This window comes from Psittacula echo (genome assembly GCF_963264785.1).
Source record: "Psittacula echo genome assembly, chromosome: 2".
In the NCBI taxonomy this organism is placed as follows: domain Eukaryota; kingdom Metazoa; phylum Chordata; class Aves; order Psittaciformes; family Psittacidae; genus Psittacula; species Psittacula echo.
Window position 1 is genome coordinate 30,129,143 of NC_137737.1, and position 20,647 is coordinate 30,149,789.

Here is a 20,647-nt window from a genome sequence, read left to right on the forward strand (position 1 = left end):
AAAGAACAGTGTGAATGGTCTTATTGTAAACCTTCACCAGATTTGAATGATACAGATGTTGAAGAAACTTGCAGTAAACTGAAACTATCGCTTCTGATTTGTAAAAAGAAATAATGGAGACTGTAACAAGGGGTAATAAAGTTCAGATATATCCCATTCTTCATACAGTGTACCTTTAAGCCTTCTAAGTGATAAGAGTATTGTTTTTGTTGAAAATTACATTTAGCAGAACACCTTACAAACCATATGTCTTGTTCACAGTTTTGGACTTCTGTTTTGTGGTTTGCTGTCACAATAGAAATATGGTTTTCTTTTTCCTGTTAGGATGCTTCAATTGCTCACAGATTCCATATCATGAGAGAAAAACATCCAGAGAAGTTCAACAGTAGGTAAGAATCTAAAAATATCTACATATGAAAAGATTTTTTCCATGTTACTAAGGTATGTTCTGTGAGGGGTTAAATTTTGCACATCCTTTAAAATACTGATTCTTATAAAAAACCAGAAAATTGATGCATTTTGTATTAAGTATATGCTCTCAGACTGCTTGTAGGGTAACTGTTTTATATCTGGTATTTCAACTGAAATGAATAGCATTATAAATAAACTGTTCTCACATGTTAAATGTTTGACTTGTAAGACTAGCATGGACAAGATGATGCATTGTGGTATCTGAGGATCCCTGAATTGACACTTTGCCATTAGGCACTGAAGAGCACTTATTAGACAGCTGCAGATGGTGATCCTTATGTTTCATTCCCACACGCACACTAGTACATTGACAGGGTGCTCTTCCATATATACTCTTAGTAAGGGCAAGTGAATGCCATTTTACACATAAATGCTTTTATCGTTAAATAACTTTGAATATGTAAAATAAGTCAGGAATTAGACTTTGCATCTGTTCCTTGTGTTGCTTTTTGAATTTGCAATATTATCTCAGAGCTTTTCTGGAGATTAAAAATGTATTACAACATGTACTGTAAATTCTCCTTCTTTCAATGTCTGGTTTGTTGATTAGATAATATTCATAATGCAATGCTTGTTTGTCTTTTCTTATTTAGGTAATTTAGCACATAAGTTATGATAGGTAAAAGTAACATTTCAGAAACTTTAATTAACATTTAAAGGCACCTTGGGAGGGAAAGTAAGATACAAAGTTATTAGGAATAAATGGAATATCTGGAAATAATTATTATCACAGAAGTTTTTTGTCATTGTGAGCTTCTCCATAGACTTTAGTTTTCTATGGGGGTGACATGGAAAGTCTTATGTAGATGCAAATCTTCATAGACTTTAGGATGATAAAATATGCTGTTTGTGCTGTCTTCTTAGAGCTGTACAGAATGATGTTTGAATATTACCTAACTTCTTAGTGTTTTCATGTTGAAGTATGCATTTTACATTTAACTGCCAGAGATTTTTTTTTCCCTGAAATATTCAATCTGCTTAGAATCTATACAATGACAGACTGTGAACCCAAGTGTATGCTTCTTTTCAAGTTCCACAGTAAACATTTATTTTCTATGAACTCTACCTACCTCTGATGCTTCTCATTCTGAAAGAATTGCATTATGCAAAAAATCAAACCTGATCTGTGCATCCCAATGCATTATACTTGTTCAGCAGGACTAGAGGTTTTGGACATTTAGCAAATGTGGATCGTCTAGGCCCTGAAGATGAAGCTAGTTTATCAGTGGTCTTTCTGCATATTTTCAGCAGTTGGCAATTATAATTTATAAAAAGCTCAGCTAATAACATGAGTTTCAGATCAGATTTCATGTCACAATAAATCATATGCCATTAATAACATCTGCTAGCAAGACTCACCTTGGAATTCATCTATATTTTAAGGAATCTGATGTTTCTAACATTATCTTAAGGAAATTAATTACAAAAATATATAGTTCCAGTGCCTACGTGCTTTGGTACTGTGATATTGAAAGAACTTGAAAAAAGCAATGATTCTCTGGGTATTGAAAGACTATTCAGAAAGATTATGCCTTTCTAAAAGGAATGTAAGGACTTGAGCAAAATATTGCAATAGAGACTGATGTTTTAAAATGTTTCTTATTTGTGTAGTGATAAAAAAATACGAATTTCTATTTCTGTTGAATAGAATTTTCCGGATGATGTTAGTTCACAAATAGTTTGTTCCACTAACAGTTATTTGCATGTGGCAACACTTCATAATATGTTGCAGCAGCATTTTCCTGCTGTGTGTGAAAATAAAACTCTTTTCTAGATGTCTGCTGAACTGCAAGACTTAATTCACCAGAGTGTGGAATTTTTTTGTGCAATCTAAATGACTGCGGATCAGCAAGTCCAGCTCAAGTCAGATTCATAGTGGGCTTCATAGTTTATAGCATTTACTAATCTGAAAATCCTATATTACTCATTTAAAAATCCTATATTGTCACATGTGAATATCTCTGGTGCTGAATAAAAAAAATCTTGTGGTTTTATGTTACTTTTCTCTTGCATGATTTTTCAAGGTTTTGAGCTGCCACATCTGTCATGCAGTTTTGTAAAGCAGTCCTTGCACTGAGGTTCTACTCTGAAAATGAACATATGAAAGTTTCCTACTGTGTGCAGAGGTCTTTTGAAACACAAGGGTATTGGCTTTGCTTCAGTGAAGCAAGTTAGGTTAAGTTTGGGGTTGGAGAATCTTCTGCTTTAGATCCTGGTAATGATCCTCAAATTCCTAAAGGTATTCCTCAACACTCGTCCCAAGTTTCACGTGTAAATAGAGCATACCAGTAGGGAAACTCCTGACATGGTGTACTTGTGTGTGAAAGAATAATCTCTCTGTACTTGTTTACCTTCTCAAAATGAAGAACATTTCACAAGGCTTGGAAGGACTTTTGCATGATTACTAGCCAACATTGCTGAATGCTTTGGAAGCAGGTGACTGTTAAGAGCTCTGACACATTTTGAAACTGCTGTATTCATAGATTTTGGACACAAACACTTAGTATAACTAACTTAGTAAAAATATAAATAAATTAAGGTATGGATTTCTAAACAGTCTAGTGATACTTAGACATTTAGATCTTTGGAAAATCTAAGTTTAAGTATGTATAAATACTCATAAATTAAAAATCCACATTATCTTTTGTTTCTTTAATTTTCAAATTACTTAAAAGCCACCTTGTGACATTTCTTTTCAGTGAAGCACCTGATTTTTTTCTATTTCTTATTAAACTGAAATCAGGTCCCTTTTCGAAAGGTTCTTCTGTGTTCCGAAGCTTAAGTTTCACTGAGAAATGTTAAATATGTGCTTTAATCACTTGAAAACTGCAGTATGGAATTCCTCAATACTGTTTTCCAAATAAGGCTCAACATAAATGTGTAGCAGTGATATTAAAATATTCATTACTTGTTCCTAAAAATGGATCTGCAGGAGAACAATTTTTATTCTGGTGATGGTCAAATAGAAAAGAATGTACGTGAGACCACAGTAGCATCCTCACCTCTGTCAAAAGAATGAATCCTAACATGCCATTTTAAGTAATCTCATCTTATGATCAAAGGTGTAAGCAAGAACAGGTGGCCTGGGAAGATTACAGGGATGTTGTCCAGGAAGCTAGGGACCAGGTTAGGAAGGCTAAAGCCCAGTTAGAATTAAACTTGGCTAAGGATGTTAAAGATAACAGGAAGGGATTCTATAGGTACATTGCAAATAAAAGACAGACTAGGGACAACGTAGGCCCCCTTCGGAAGATATCGGGAGAACTGGCTACCCAGGATTTGGAGAAGGCTGAGGTTCTTAATGACTTCTTTGCCTCGGTCTTCACTGGCAAAGGCTCTGACTGCACCACCCAAGTCTTGGAAGGCAGATGCAGGGACTGTGAGAATGAAGACCTTGGGCCCACTGTAGGAGAGGATCTGGTCTGAGACCATCTTGAGAACCTGAACATGCACAAGTCCGTGGGACCTGATGAAATCCATCCAGGAGTCCTGAAGGAGCTGGCGAATGAAGTTGCTAAGCCACTGGCCAACACATTTGAAAAATCATGTCAGTCAGGTGAAGTTCCCGATGACTGGAAAAAGGGAAATATAACCCCCATTTTCAAGAAGGGGAAAATGAATGACCTGGGGAATTACAGACCAGTCAGTCTCACCTCTGTGCCTGGCAAAATCTTGGAGCAGATTCTCCTGGAAGGCATGCTAAGGCACACGAAAAACGAGGAGGTGGTTGGTGACAGCCAGCATGGCTTCACTAAGGGGAAATCCTGCCTGACCAATTTGGTGGCCTTCTATGATGGGGCTACGGAACTGATGGACAGGGGCAGAACAGTTGATGTCATCTACCTGGACTTGTGCAAAGCGTTTGACACTGTCCCACACAACATCCTTGTCTCTAAATTGGAGAGACATCAATTTGATGGGTGGACCACTCGGTGGATAAAGAACTGGCTGGATGGGCGCACACAAACAATTGTGGTCAAGGGCTCAATATCCAGCTGGAGACCGGTAACGAGTTGTGTCTCTCAGGGTTCAGTGTTGGGACCAGTCTTGTTAAACATCTTTATTGGTGACATGGACAGTGGGATTGAGTGCGCCCTCAACAAGTTTGCCGATGACACCAAGCTGTGTGGTTTGGTTGATACACTGGAGGGAAGGGATGCCATTCAGAGGGACCTTGACATGCTTGTGAGGTTGGCTGATGCCAACCTTATGAAGTTTAACCACACCAAGTGCAAGGTGCTACACCTGGGTCGGAGCAATCCCAGTCACAGCAACAAGTTGAGCAGAGAAGAGATTCAGAGCAGCCCTGCAGAGAAGGACTTGGGGGTGTTTGTCGATGAGAAACTTAACATGAGCCAACTTCAGTGTGCTCTGGCAGCCCAGAAAGCCAGCCGTATCCTGGGCTGCATCAAAAGGACTATGACCAGCAGGTCGAAGGAGGTGATCCTGCCCCTCTACTCTGCTCTCGTGAGACCTCACTTGGAGTATTGTGTGCAGTTCTGGTGTCCTCAACATAAAAAGGACATGGAACTGTTGGCAGAAGTCTGGAGGAGGGCCACAAGGATGATCAGGGGAGTGGAGCGCGTCCCGTATGAAGATAGGCTGAGAAAGTTGGGGCTGTTCAGCCTGGAGAAGAGAAGGCTGCGTGGAGACCTCATAGCAGCCTTCCAGTATCTAAAGGGAGCCTACAAGGATGCTGGGGAGGGACTCTTCATTAGGGACTGTAGCGATAGGACAAGGGGTAACAGGTTCAAACTTAAACAGGAGAAGTTGGGGTTGGATATAAGAAGGAAGTTATTTACTGTAAGCGTGATGAGGCACTGGAATGGTTTGCCCAAGGAAGCTGTTAATGCTCCATCCCTGGCGGTGTTCAAGGCCGGGTTGGACAGAGCCTTGGGTGACATGGTTTAGTGTGAGGTGTCCCTGCCCACAGCAGCGGGGTTGGAACTAGATGATCTTAAGGTCCTTTCCAACCCTAACTATTCTATGATTCTCTGATTCTATGATCATTAGCACCTATTATCAGAAACCAGTACTGAGATTTCTTTAAGATTTAAATCTGTTCATAAAACTCAGAATCTCAGCTGTCACATTACCTACTCTATGAGTCTGAAGTGCTGAGGACCGTGTGTTGAGAAAGCAGAGTTCACTTTCCAGCTTCTCCTGCTTAAGAGTAGGGTCAGATTTTCTGATTTCACTGTGAAAGGGCTGAGTTAACCCTAGAGGGAAGAAAACTTGCAAAAGACAACATTTCAAGTAAGAGTATCATTAAACTAGGATATACTGTTGAAATAACGATTCAGTTAGATCAAAATGCCTTGCAGGGAGATCTGTGTAAACATCATAGATTCGATACTGGGAATAACAGATGTATGAGTTATGTGACTGGAATATACACAGGGAAACAAAGAATATATTCAACAAAAAATAATCCAAGTTTATATTAACTATTCTAAAATAATACTCAGTTAAATTAGGCATGCTAATATGACTCTCTGGCAACCCATAACATAAAAATATTTCTTAGTCTCAGTAAACTAAAGTAGAATTTATGAATTGCATTTACAGTCTTAAGTACATAATCTCTGAGATTTTCAAACATCAGTCTATTTTCATATTCTATGAAGAACAAATCCTAAAGCAAAAAAAGTCCTTCTTCCTAATAACTTGATTTGTAGCATATTCCTGACCATGTACTTTTGAGATCCCCTCTCAACTTGCTTAATTACGCTTTTATTTTGTGCCAATATCTATGCATTTAGTCTCTAAGGAAATTTTTAAGTGATAGAAAGTACCAATTTACCTTGTGCAAGTGATCTCCAGGTGCGTAAGTGTTCTCATAATGAATATGAGTGACGAAAGTTATGCTTTCGTTTTGACCTACATGTTATGTGACACTGGTTTTATCTCAGAAGGCCGCAAAAGATGGGAGAAATGGCAAGTAAATGAATCTTTAGCATGTGTCCCAGCTCGAGTACTGCATTATACAGTGTAGATATCAATAGCATCACAACTTAACTGATCTCAAAATAACAAACAAACAAACAAAAAAGTCCTGTTATGCAATCACTGTTGCTGTATCCGAAAGCTTTATCCTAAAAATTTTCTAACCCTGCCTGACAGCAAACAAACCACAACACAGGTGTTCTACTTGAATATTAGAGACTACCCAAATCCCTTGCTGTTGAAAGTGAGTACTAGTTCCAGTTTGGTGACTGAGGTTGAAAGTGATCAGTGTAAACTTTCTTTTTTAATATTTTTTTTTTTTTTTTCATAAGGCAGCCTCAGTTTAAAAGCAAAATCATTTGTTGTCGCGGAATGAACTCAGTCGGAGATCAATGTGATCAGTTAAAAGCCATTTATTATAGAAAACTAACTCTTTATATACTATTTCTTAAAGTTGTTTGCACTAACTTGGCCCATTGTGATTGGATACATATCTGTGAGGCCCTTAACAACTAACATAATTGGTTAAGCACAGGTGTGAGAACCTGACCTTCAAAGTCTTCCAACAGTCCTCGATTTAGCAACTCAGTAAATTCCAGCTCCTTCTTATCATGCTGGGATTCTTACTCCCAGTGCCTCACTCCCATCCTCCTTCACCTTTAGTTGTCCCTTGGTTCATGTTGAACTCCATGTAGGCACTTGCTGATCTGGGTATGTGGCTGTTCTTTGCCAGAAAATCATCCACAAATTTGTCATGGGATGAATGAAACGCTTCATTCTCAGATATGCTTAGCCTTTCTTTTCAAGTTGGCTTAGTTTGGCTTTGAATTGAAAAGTCAGAATGTTTAATTTTGAATAGAAAAAACCTATTTTGATATTTTCATTAGTCTTCCAGTTTTTCAGGGTAAGTGATAGAGCCTGTTAGGTTGAATCACAACTGCATATTTTCAATGAATATACTAAACATCAACACAAAAGACATTTCAGTCTCTTTCCTTCAACCTTCTTGGTTGTGACTGAGCTGAAAACACTTAAAAGGAAGACACTGGCCCCACAGAGAGACCAGATTGCAGGCATCTGTTTCCTTTCCCATTGAACTCACAGGTTTCTTTTCATAAAATGATAAGACTCCAGGGAGCAATACCTCTGAACTCAGGCAGTATTACTGCAACTGTAGTCATCAGAAGAAGCAACACAAGGCAAAAATATTTATGGTAGAGTGTGAAATATTTTCACATGTGCAAGAGATGGCTTATAGTTAAACAACCTATTCTGCCTAACTCTTGGTTATAACACAGACAGAAAGAAAAATAAAAAAATCAGCATATTCTTTTGTCAGACTTCAAACCTATAGTAGCTCATGCTTGAGTTTACTGAGCTGGAACAAAAGAAGGTAGTTGGAGTGTAATCCTGATTCAGCCTACCTATGTCTGTTGTCTACAGTGCAAAATGACTGCAGTCTGCATCTGCAGTATCTGCACCTTTCTCTCATACAAAATTTCATATTTTTATCATTTCTCTAGAAAGTGCTAATGAGCTAAAGCCTTCTGCTTGACAGACTTCTTACTCTTGTAAGCATTATTCTTACACGAATAATGGCTGTCTGAGAGGCTGGTATGGTTGGGGAGCCTTGGGTTCAAACCTCCCGAGAGCTAGAGGAAGTGTGCTGTGTAATATATATAAATAGGTGTCCCTAAGTCCTGAGCATCCCCTGTGGTTTCCAAGTCCATCTCTGAAAGTAGTGTGCTGTGTCAAAGCAGAACAGTGAATTTATGTTTGTATTCTTAGGATCCTCAGCTGTCAAATTCACTACTGCAGGGCTGAAATGGGGTATGGTTTTGTACTGTTCTAATGGTAAGGGTTATCTGTTTATTGGACACTTCCATTGGAGGGGGATGTTATTAAACACCTGCCATTCTGCCCTTTAAAAAAAAAAATACAGAAAACCAAATAGCTGAAGTACGTACTATTAATATCAAGAAGGTATGGGAATGTTTTTCCTTTAAAGAATGTTGTGTTTTAAAGATACGTAATGATACCCAGTTGTTAAAGAAACAGTGGCTTTAGAAATTGTCAGTTAAAACATATGGCAGTGTTCAATGGTGAAAATCAGTTTGCTGTCTAGGAGAATCATTGTTTAACATGGTGCACAATCATATAGAGGGATTGGCCCAGCATGCATTTTGCAAGGAACAAACTGTTGATTCACACCAGATATATCCATATGCTATAGCCCAAGGTCAAGAAAATCTAATTTGTCTTCAACTAATGTCAGGCTGGTATAGGAGTTTATTGTAAATGATGTTTCATTACTCAGAGTAGGACATTGAACCTTTTCTATGTATTGAAATGCCTGCTGGATGTTCTATACATTGTTTAATTAATTAAAGCTACTGCCTTTTATTACAGTATGTTAAAGGCAAACATGTCTATGTAGGAATTAAATCTTGGCCTCTTCCACTGTTTAGTCACAACATTTGAAATAACAATAACATGCCGAGAAAGGTTTCTGACTACTTTTAATTTGTAGTAAATTCACATGTGAAGGGAGTCTATAACAGATATGAGAAACACTGTAATAAAACTACAAAACTACAGCTTGCTATTTATTGCCTGCTGATAAAGCATGGTCAAGTATTTCTATACACTTGAGTAAGGTTATTTTTTGTGATTTTCATGAGCACACACTAAATAAAATCCATTATAATGCAATGATATTATATTAAATACTGCCTGCTTTTTTGGAGGGGAGTTATCAGAACTTATGAATGCTAACAATGCAAATTTGCAGCTGATTTGCAGACTTCATTTTGGATCAGTTAATCTTCAAATCTCTGAAGTAAATAGCAAATCTTAACATAAGTTTCATGTGGAGATATTTAATATTTACAACAGATGCTTGGCTTTATAAACAGTTAAGCATCAGCCATTTCTAATATACATCCAAAACCAACAAAGCCTTCTTTCAAAATCCAGTCAAGGTTGCTAAGTGGCCACAGCGCACTTACATATATTATTGACAATATCCAAGCCATTAAAAGCAATGAAATGAATTGTTAAGGAATAAATTTTACGCTTCCTATTTAATAAACATAAACACATTATTCTTTAGTACAAAGAAATTAAAATTTAATCACAGCATGAAAACCTTTATACTGTGGGTGCTTTATGGACTTTTTTTTAAATCTTTTAATTCCAGTAATTAAACCCCTATTTTTAGAGAATGTTGTTATCCAGGCATATACTAGAGTACCCACAGATAATGAGAAGAGCCCAAACACTCCTTTAGTAAAGAGCAGATTGACATGATACGCAGCATATGCTTTTACTTCCCTTGTTCTTTAAGGAGTCTTAGATTTGCTTCAGATCCAGAATCTTACAACTAATATACCCTAGGCTTCCAACTCTACGCTCTGAAATTGCAAATTAGTTTGTGTCATATTAGAGAGACTTAGGTAAGTGGTGGGGGTGGAGGGCATAACCAATCCTTCTAACCCTATTTTAGTGCCCTGTTAGTACTAGTTTTCAAAATTTGTTTTTGAATAGAGTTCCTGAAAAGTAATCCTTTCAACCGAGATGCCAGCCCCTGATTAAATAACCTATAGTTCTTATCTTTGCTAATTATGACTGAAGTGATTTTAAGCACTTAATGTATCTAATAAAGAGCCTCTGTCACCACCTCCATCACTTCAGATAACATTTTCTGTTTTCCTCTTTCTTCTGTTTGAGTGTAGTTTGCCTGGCTCATGTCTATGAATTCTCATGTAAATAACCAGACTACTTTCTGATTTGATTTCAAGACTCTTATTGCAATGGGTTACATAGCACTTTCTAAGAAATGTGCTAAGCTAGAAGTATTTCCAAACTTCTGGTGTATAGTAAGTAGAATTTGTATATCTTACAAAATAAGGTAAATCTTGTGGCTATCCCTAAGGTAAAGTTCTTATTGACATCTGATGTTATCTTCATTTTATTAACATAGGATATATTCTTTCAAAGCAAATATTCTAAAAATACTGATCTTTTAATAACATGAAGCAATTCATGTAATGCATTGTTACGAAAATTGAATGATAGATGCAGGTTTATGATAGTACCTATTGTTATAACTGCATTGTCACTAACATTGGCTTCAGAATAATTTTGGGGTTTAGTTTCACCTGAAAAATAACAGCTGCTGCTTTTTATTTGAACTGATAAGAACAGAATTATATAATCAAAATTTAGAAATATTTACCTTAGCACTGAATCTCTTTAGCATTGATGTACCAAAATCGTGTTTTCTACTTTTATATTTAATCGCATTTTATTTTTGTTTTTCTTTTTTGTATTAAATACTTATACCAAAATACGGATTTTTCAGTATCTTTGTGTATGTGTGTGTGTGTGTTTGAAATCGCTATACATATATAACTAGATTACCAGCAAAAAGTATAAAACAAAATCATCGCCAGAGTAGTATATTGGGTGACTTGGTGATTTAAAGGGAATGCTGTTGCTTATTGTGACACTACTACTATAGAAGCAAAGTTTAGCTTAAAGATCAAAGGAATTTAAGGGGATATTGCCTGCCTTTCTCTCACAGCATTTCATAGTCTGCCTAACAGGAGATCTGATGTGTTTTGGGAATCCTGTTTTGGTCACTTACGTCTTTTGAGACTAAATCTCATAATTTCTTATGTTCTTGCTGTTCCTAAGACAGGCTTCCTTATATTAGGATATTGCCATGTACTAGCATGGCACTGAAAGAATACTCCTCTATCTTCTCTTGTAACTATATTGCTGAATGGTTGGTAACTATTGATCTACATCCGCTGCTGCAGCAGAAGATTAATGGATATTCATTTGCTATCTCACCAGTGTTTGGGGTGCTAGTGTATGGCTTTCAACTTTTTCATTTGTCAAACAGAGAAATTGTGGGAATTCAAGAAATGTTGTTAACCTGCTCCAACAAAAATTATTCATGCTTATTTAGGAGTCTACTCTGTAATTCAGGAAAACTGTATGTATGTTACCTTTCTCTGTTGGGTACTTTCTGATGTTCAGCTCTGGCTTGGGTAAAAGGATTCAGATCAACAAGGTACGTGGCAGATTTGGGCTAAAGGATCAGAATACCCCCTTTTTCCAGCTCAAACATCTCAGGAGGACTCTCTGGGGAAACTGTCAAGACAAGATACAAGACAGGCAAAGAAACACGTGAGGAACAATATAATTTTGGTATTGTTTCTCAAAGCTTTACTGAATAGTAGTTACAGAACTCAATTAATTTACTGATCAGTGATTGTGAGGGTGAGCTGTATGCTTCTGATATGTTTGTATGTCATGGTGTAAAATAGAAAATAGAACATTAGAATATTCTAACAATAGAAATAATATTCTAACAATAGAAAAAGCAGAAAATCACTGGACATAAAAACTGTTACCTAGGAAGTGGAATTTATTACGCTTGGAAAGTTTTCAAATTATATCCAATTTCAATCCATGGAAGTGTGCTTAGATATGCCAACAGTTAATATTGTTCCTTAGGTTAAAAAATTAATTCAGTATTTTAACATCATATTGAATTTACATTAAATTGTTTTCCTGATGTGCCTAACATTCAAAGCCAGGATATCATTTGAATCCATGTGACACAGGAGATGTGGTAAAAGCTGCCTAGGATTTTGATTTAGTAGACAGAGGAAGAGGCTGTCTGCTATATTTGCCTTTTTTTTGTTCAAATTAGACTTAGGGAACAGCTGCAAGTAATATGGTTTCCTGGTTCTTGAGAACCTTTCAGTTATGCTGGTTTTAATAGAGATTTGTCCATATGAGGAACAGCAAGGTCTGTTAACCTTTCTTGCAGTAGGCTATTTCTGAGCCAATTATGAAGATGTCTAAAGGCATCGAATGCTCTTTGGAACAGTAACTTGTAATTTGGGAGTATAATGGCCAACTGAAGAACTTTCTCTGTGGTTAGAATATTTGTGCTCACAATATATTAAAAACAAGGGCAGCATTGATTTTTTTATGAGCTAAAATACTTCTTGGATATTTTTCTTTTAGTTATGATGATATATTAATAACTACAGTAGCAGCAGAAGTAGCAGAAAAGTCTGAAGTGATTTGGATTTTGATAGTAAAGCCTTGAAAGCTGTGTTAAGCTGTCAATCTAGTTCTTTATCAAGATTTTGTTGATGTTCAAAGAAAGAAAAAAAGTGTGTTAATCAAAGAAATATGTTCTTCTTGCTGGTATAAGGCAGATGACAACTCAAGGAAATCTTCAATATGTTTAGCTGCTTTGATTTCATAGAGAATTACAGCGTAAATATTCTGTGAAAGTGATTTGGGAACATAAATTTAATTGATAAATTGTTGTGGACTTTTAAAAATTAAACCTGAGTGGATTGACCTAACTAAAGAGGGCTTGTGCTTCAAAAAAAACCTTGCAGTAGCAAAGCTGCACAGCAGCCATGCCACTGCAGCCACACCACTGCAGCCACAGGGCTTTTATATGCTGTCTTAATAGTGAGGGCACTCAGCCAGGAAAGAAATTGGGGTTCAGTTCCCTCTTCTGACAAGGAGCAACCAGATGCACTGTCTTACTTGGAAAGTGGTTTAATCACTAAATAAAAAAACCAGCAGCTGCAAATACAAATGCCACAGTTCATAACTATGGCAGAAAAGCAGAAAACTAGTAAGCAGGAGGGAATTTGACTATCTCACCAGGTTGCCAGGGTGTTAACCCTGTGGGAAGGTATTTTTTATTACTGAAAGTCTGTTGAAAGACTTAAGTTTTTAATTATGTTATTTAAATCACTAACAGTATTTATTACTTTATTCACATGAGCAAAATAAATATCATGGAAAAGGAACACACCAGTTACAAAGATGGTGGTTTATGCGTAGTATACTAGTGTCTGCATATCAGAATGAGAGATTCTCAGCTGCTTTTGTTAAATCTAGGATAAGAAAACACAGACACTAATCTAAAGTATTTGAAACCAGGCATATTTCACCAGTGCACACAGTAGTCTTCCTTCTGTCTACCATCGCTCCTTTGACATCGCCTGTAATGCCCAAAAGACACTAAAATTGTAGAATAAGGGCATATAGGCATGATGCAGACTAGTCCTTGTTGGAGAGACAGTCAGACACAGCAAGCACTGCCAAAGAGAGAACTACTTAGAGAAAGAAGATGCCTCTCAGGGCTACTCTGAATCTTCTCTGACTCTGTCAGCTTCTCCAAATTATTCATGGACAGTCACAGGTGAGCTGTGTGATGAACTTCTGAAGTTTAGAGTAGATTTAGGCTTCCACGAGCACAAGGCCATGCCACTATGGCTGTCTTGATTGTACTTCCAGAACTGTCTCAGCATAGCTGTGCAGTCATGGAAGTGTGCTCCATTACAAAGTGGTGATGTGGCTGAAATATGGAATAAAATATGTGCAGTGGTTGAGTACACTGGATCACAAGCTAGTGGTCACTAATCACATTATACCAGCTTCTTGATATTTAACAAATGGTTTTTAACTGTCTGAAGTGAAGGAAGTCCTTGAGAGATTAAATTTTAACCTATAAGTTTGTTTGTGCTGTAATACACATTCATCTTTTGCCTACATTTTCCTTCCTTGGCATCTTAAGACTTCTCTTGTTTCTTTTTCTACTTTAGACACCTTTTTTCCTTGTCTTTCTTGACTTTTCTTTGTTCTTTCACCTTATAAAATAATAAAGGATACAGATTTCAACAAAACTATACTCTTGGTTAAGAAGGATTTCAATTTTTATTATAAAGCTAAATTAAGAACTGCTTAATGCTCATGGTTTAGTGTTTTAATAAAAAGGGAAATAGAGAAGCTGACAGCAAGAGGGAAGTGCTTTTCAGCCATGTTTCTTACTTGTAGTCTTAAGTGTTGATTTGTTTGATCTATTTTTTTTTCTGAGTTCTTTATTATATAATGTCTGTATTTTTTTTATAACACTTCTCTGTAAAATATATACACTTCTACCAGAATGCTCTTAGACAATGTAAAGTTAATGAAATCCTAAGTATGCCCATTTAGTGCCCTGAACTGGTAGTACTCTAAAACCTGTAGCCTGGAAGAGGATATATTCAGTTTCTGTGCTAGGATTTTGGTGTACATTTGCAACATCTGAGAGCATCTAGGGATGCCATATTTCTTTAAAGCATATAGAAATGAAAGCCCAGTGCATCCTGTAAAAAATGGAAAGTGACATTAAGATTTAGAGAAGTGTTCCTTCCTCACTGAAGTCTGTTCTGAAGTGTAAAGCAAAGTAACAGTGGCACTGCAGACTAAATAGCTGTGTCCAAACTGCTGTCCAATTTTTTTAGAATTAATCACCTTTATGCTTTTTTAGGAGTGCTCTGAAATACCTAACGATTAATATTATCCTCTGTTCTCCAAGAATTTAGATACGGGAATAAGGCCAAACCTGTTGGGAAAAAAAAAAGTAGTTCTAACAGGTCAGCCATTGTTTCACTAATATCCTAATCTATCTGAGCTTCTATATTTTTCACCTTTTATTAGAAGGCATGTTTATGCTTTCTATTTAAGTTAAAAAATGCAGAGAGGTAGAGTTTATCATAAAAGCATGGACTTTATGGTTTGTTTCATTAACAGAAGTACTGTCTTGTTCATTAAAATTAAGTAAGCTTCCAATATTTCAGACTGATTGTCTTATTTTACAGAGTCTCATGTATAATATCACAGAATATTTTGACATTTTTGATGACTGGATAAATCTTGCCCATAAGCTGCAGGAGGTAAACATTTATCTGTATCACATAATACCTAAGAAAATCAGAATTTTTATAGTTCTTTCAGTTATGAAATTCTGGATTGCCTATGAGGGCAAAGTATCCCCCCTTTTTGGAAAGAGCTTCCTTGGATAATAGTGCTGGGCAGAAAATAGGTTCCCTGATGTGAGAATATTTTTCCTATTTGAAGAGAAAGTTAATTTGGATTAAAAAAAATCAGAACCTGCCGCAGATGTAGAAATGGAGATTTGCTTCTTCCACAGTTGCTGCTATCTTAACAGCTTGCTTGAAATAAAGGAGCCCCAGCTTCACCACCCTGATAAAGACTCACCTTCTCCCTCTGTGCTGCTTAAGTAAAGTACAAGTTGCATTAAGAGAGAAAGCTTGGGGTTTTGTTTGTTTGTTTGTTTGTTAAGTCTGCAGTGTCAAAGTTTTATTTATATGAGGTAGAGCATCTGGACAGCTTGAAACTAGTGGATCCATCTAAGGGACTTCATTCTGCTGTCCTGCTGCCAAGGTGAAAACTCCACCAAGTAACATTGAAAACTGGCTAGAATTGCAAAGGTAAGAGCACTTGCTTGAAATGCTGGAATTAAGTTCAAGCCTTTAGTGCAAATACAGTATATATAAACTGCATCGCCTAAATTGCAGGTGATGTACAGTCACTCACCAGAGATAGTTAATAAGGGATAGCAAAGTACGCTTTTATATGTAGCTTCAAGATGATATTCCATCTGTTAGCTAACAACTCTTTCTAGATGAAAATTCTATTAAAATTGGCTTCATTTTGTGTATTTTTTGTTTCACTGAATAATACAGCATAATCAAAGACAGCTAAAAATAATCTAGGTTAGGTCTACGTGGAAGATACATGTCTCCTGAAAGGGGAAGAAAACCAAAGGAATCCTGCAACATTGCTTTTTACTGCAGTGACCAGTGAAAGAAAATCTTTAGTTACTGGTATGCCCAGTAGGATTTCTTCATTGCACGGCAGACAAGTATGACCCTGTACTTGCATACTTTATTCACAAACTGTAACATTCTGCAATTAATGTGCAGAAAGACTTTGAGGATTTGGAAGTGAAATTTTGGTCTTAGGTTGAATAATATTTTAAATAATAATGTATTAAGTATTTCTGTCAAGATTTCCCCTTTTCACGCCATAGGTCAGTCTAAACATTTATTCCAGGGGCATCCTCGGCAAATCTTCAGATTATGTCTGGGTTGGTTTTGTCTTCTAGGTTGAAATACAGAATGTGAATTGTCCGTTTTACAGAAAAAGAGCTAGACAGAGAGAGATGTCAATTTTGTCCCTGCAGCTTATGATGTAGATCAAAAAGAGGGAAAAAAATGTATTGTCTAGTTTTGATCTAATACATGCTTTCTGCATTGGGAACTACTGAAAATAGTTTAAATGTTTGCTAAATTATAACTCACAGTAATAAAAAACACACATAGAATATACTTGTTTCTTACAGTTTTAGAAACAGCTGATATCCTCATTTGTACTTCATAATCCACCACAGTGAAGGCTTAATAGACCATTAAAGAAACGGTGGGAAGTTAATTTTAATATGTAATGGTGTGAGGGGTTTTATTTTTTCGTTAATACAATGAAGCTTCTAACAATTTTATTTGCAAAGAAGATGATTATTTAATAAAGTGACAAACTGTCCCACTGATAGGATACATTAATTTTCTTCTAAAGCTGTTCCTTGTACTCCATAAGAAGGTGATAATTAGGTTTGCAGATTAGAATAACATAATCAGACCACTTGTGTGGATGCTTGTTAAAATATATTTTCCTCTTCATATAAGCCTCATAATAATTAAAAACTGTTTAAAAAGAGAACCATTCTTTTTCGGCATGGACTTTTTAAATGAAGCCTAATAATATATCAAGTTATTCTTAAACTAATTCAACTTTTTAAAAGGTTAATATTTGAAAAAGAATATGGGAAGTGATTAACTGATGAGTTTAAGTACTAGCATTAGGTTTTGCAGAAACACCTACAGTATAAAACAGCACTCATTCACATCCTGATTTAATTTCTTCCACTGTCACTCCTGATTGTTCCATTTAATCTTTCTTAAGTCACATAAAATTATCTTGTATGTGTAAATTAACAATCATTTTCTAATTTCACTGCAAACTTGAAGCACTGTCAGAGAAAAAATAAAAAAGATTATATTGGCAGTGATTAATTCTCTGTTTTAAACATAACTAAACGCAGTTTCTATTGAGGTAGAGTGCACACAGACTGGGTTTTTTGGTGATTCTAGACTCAAGTAAAGGCAATAGAAAAATAACAATGAATGTGAAATGAATGGTTCACATCTAAACAGTCGAGTCTCGTATCTGTCACATTGGATCAGTGCAATGTCCACTGACCTTAAGTTTTAAAACACTGAAGCCAATTTCCTCTGCTTGGGATTTGTGCAGTGTTAAATGCTTCTTAAAACTAACTTCCTGGCCTAAGCCCATAGTGGGAAGTGTAGAGGCTAAGATCATTTAAAGGGCCTTTAAGTGTTGCAATTCCATCACTTTAAATAAAATTGAGAAATTTTTTTTGTACAGTTCAATGAGGTCTTGTTCTACGGAAGAGTAGAAGGGGATTGTTTGTTATTTTGGTTTTGTTTACAACAGTCATTAAATTAGTCTTACACTAAATAAGAAAAGCTGCGTTCTCAAATACACCTTATTTCATCAGTGTATTGCAAACTTTCAAGGTCTGAGATGTTTCACTGCAGCACTTATGATCAGTGTGTTGATAAAGGAGGGTTGAAAGAACAGCACTAAAAGACTGGCATGTTTTGGCTAGAAATTATTTCAATTTCAAATAATGCAGAAAAAAAGGGTTACATTAGCAAGGGTTCACTGCGTTATTAAACATTGCAATCATCTAATTTGTACATATGTTCTTGTAAGCTCTGCTTCATGTGCACAGTTCCATATATATATTTGATATACCAGCTTAATCAAATTGGGGTTGCTGTGGGGACATTTTTTATGGACAAGTAAAAAATAATCAGTTTCTTTTTATTAACATTATGGAATAAGTGGAGGAATTTTTTTTCTAGTGTTCTAAATATACATTCTGTAAAGGGCAAATGTTCAGTCATTTGCAGAAGGGAATGCAATATTGACTGATTTAACAGCATTAAATTAATATTATATACTCAGTCATGAAGGGATTTACAAAATATATTTTTAATATCATCAAGTCAGTCTTTAATAGTCCTTGGATATTAGCCAAATTTTCTTATCATTTAAAGTAAATCACATGACAAAGATCACGCTGTGCTCCTACCCAGAAATTGATCAATAATGACTATAAGCCTATAGGTCAGCAATTTAGAAACAATTGACCATAGTTACCCTTTCTAAATCGGCCATTCACAACAATCATCATAGTAAGTAGCTACTTGCTATTTATGCTTGTGGCATTTTGTGTAACAATTAATTCTACATAATTTTGATTGGCAAAGAGATCCAAAAAAAAATGACATTTTAAAAAATACGAACTACATGATTCCTCAAGGTAGCAGTCATTAGCTGAAAGTCCTTTGTTGATGTTGAGGGAAAAGGTAATATAGGCACATTGTTCTAGGACGTCTTTTCAACTTTGATCTCCAGAATCCAAAGCCTAATGAGATGCTGTCCTGAGTTCAGCAGTAGCAGTCATTTTTCTCCTTCTTAGTAGCTGGTGCAGTGCTCTGTTTTTGACTTTCAGCCTGGGAACAGTGCTGATAACACCGGTGTTTTCAGTTGCTGCTCAGTAATGTCTACTCCGACCAAGGACTTTGTGAGTCTCATGCTCTGCCAGGGAGGAGAGGAAGCCAGGAGGAAGCAGAGACAGGACACCTGACCCAAACTAGCCAAAGAGGTATTCCATACCACAGCACATCATGCCCAGTATATAAACTGGGGGCAGTTACCTGAAAGGGCTAGATCAGTGCTTGGTCGGGCTGGGTATTGGTCGGTGGGTGGTGAGTGGTTGTATTCTCTTCCCTTGTTATTTCACTTATCGTTATTACTATCGGTGGTAGCAGTAGTGGTTTGTGTTATACCTTAGTTACTAAACTGTTCTTATCTCAACCCCTGGGAGTTACGGTTTTTCGATTCGCTTCCTATCCCTTCAGGAGCAGGGGAAGGAAGGGGAGGGAGTGAGCAAACAGCTGCGTGGTTTCTGAGTGAGAGACTGGGCTTAAACCATGACAGATGTATGCAAAGCTTTCCTCTTAGAACTTTTGACTTTTATAGGTATGCAAACAGCATAAGGACAGCAGGAGTATTCTCTCAAATCCTGTCTAATGGATTCTGAATACAAACCATTAGAGTACAAACCACCTGCAAAATAGCATAACTGAAACAATACTGAAGCACAGCGGTCTTTCATCAACTTGCAGGCTGCAAGCCTTTCTATATATAGTAAGCTCTCCTTATTTTAAAAGAAGGACCTATATGTGCAAGTAAGTGAAGAAATTCTGTTACAGTGCTGTGTAGGTCTGCTTGTACTGGCCTAACTAATACCGTGTTACAAGTAGATGGATTATGGAGAACCAGCTTCAACTCCAAAGCATTTCTGTGCAGTAGGAAACTGAAAGAGAGAATGCTTATGGATCTGTGGTGTTCTGCCCCATCTCTAATATTATTGGCCAAGCTTTGTCTTTCAGATGACAATTTGTGCTTAACCACCCTAAAAATAACTGAAAAATTAAGGAAGATAATTTGAATTTCAGTTATATTTACATCATTAGCTCTATGTGTATTTATAATTTCTATCTCACAGCCAGTGAATATGAAGTGTTTAGATGACATCTTCAAGCATAGTAGAACAGGTAAATAAAGATGTAAATGATTTTTTGGGGAGTCTAGGACTGATATTATGTCCTCTGAAATTCATCCCAAGGCATGACTGTCAGAGGATATTTCATTCTTTTTGTGTATGCTAGAAACACATGCACTAGTGAAAAATGTGATGTAACTTGATGAAAGTTGATGAAATAGAAATTTACAGTGAGCATTCTCCCTTGTCCCCCTTTACAACAAACTGCTAGTTACTGCAGTGTTTCCTCTATTGATTACGTTGATATCCTGAGTCTTCATCTTGCCACAAAGGGCAAGCACAGTGTGCTTTCCTAAATGGATAAAAATTAAGCATTAGTAAAATCATAGTGGGACTGTGAATGTTAAAAATGTCTTAGATAGTAATAAAGGTTAGAAAGTTTAGCAGGTCACCACATCTTTTTCTTATTACTCAGATTTTAAAGCATTCAAGTGTTAACCTTTTGAAAAGGAGGGGAAAAAAGAGGCCAGATGATTGTGATATACTTAATTACCTGTTTCTTTAAAGAAGATATTGTCAGGTCCAACCTCATTCAGCTGCCTACACTTGCATAAGGCTGCTGGAGAGAGCTCCTATGAATACCCAATTGCATGGCTCTAATTTGTGATAAGATTATGCATC

General features: G+C 36.4%; 1 protein-coding gene across 3 annotated transcripts in view; it reads left to right on the forward strand.

Moving 5' to 3' along the window:
• Window positions 1-20,647, forward strand: part of DGKB (diacylglycerol kinase beta) — a gene marked incomplete at both ends in the record, with an annotated part of 332,840 nt that overhangs the window by 184,112 nt on the left and 128,081 nt on the right. For all 3 annotated transcript variants that reach the window (XM_080639402.1, XM_080639403.1, XM_080639404.1), the window contains one exon: window positions 325-389. In XM_080639402.1, coding sequence (XP_080495528.1) covers window positions 325-389 — 65 coding nt within the window. The remainder of the gene's footprint in view (window positions 1-324; window positions 390-20,647) is intronic.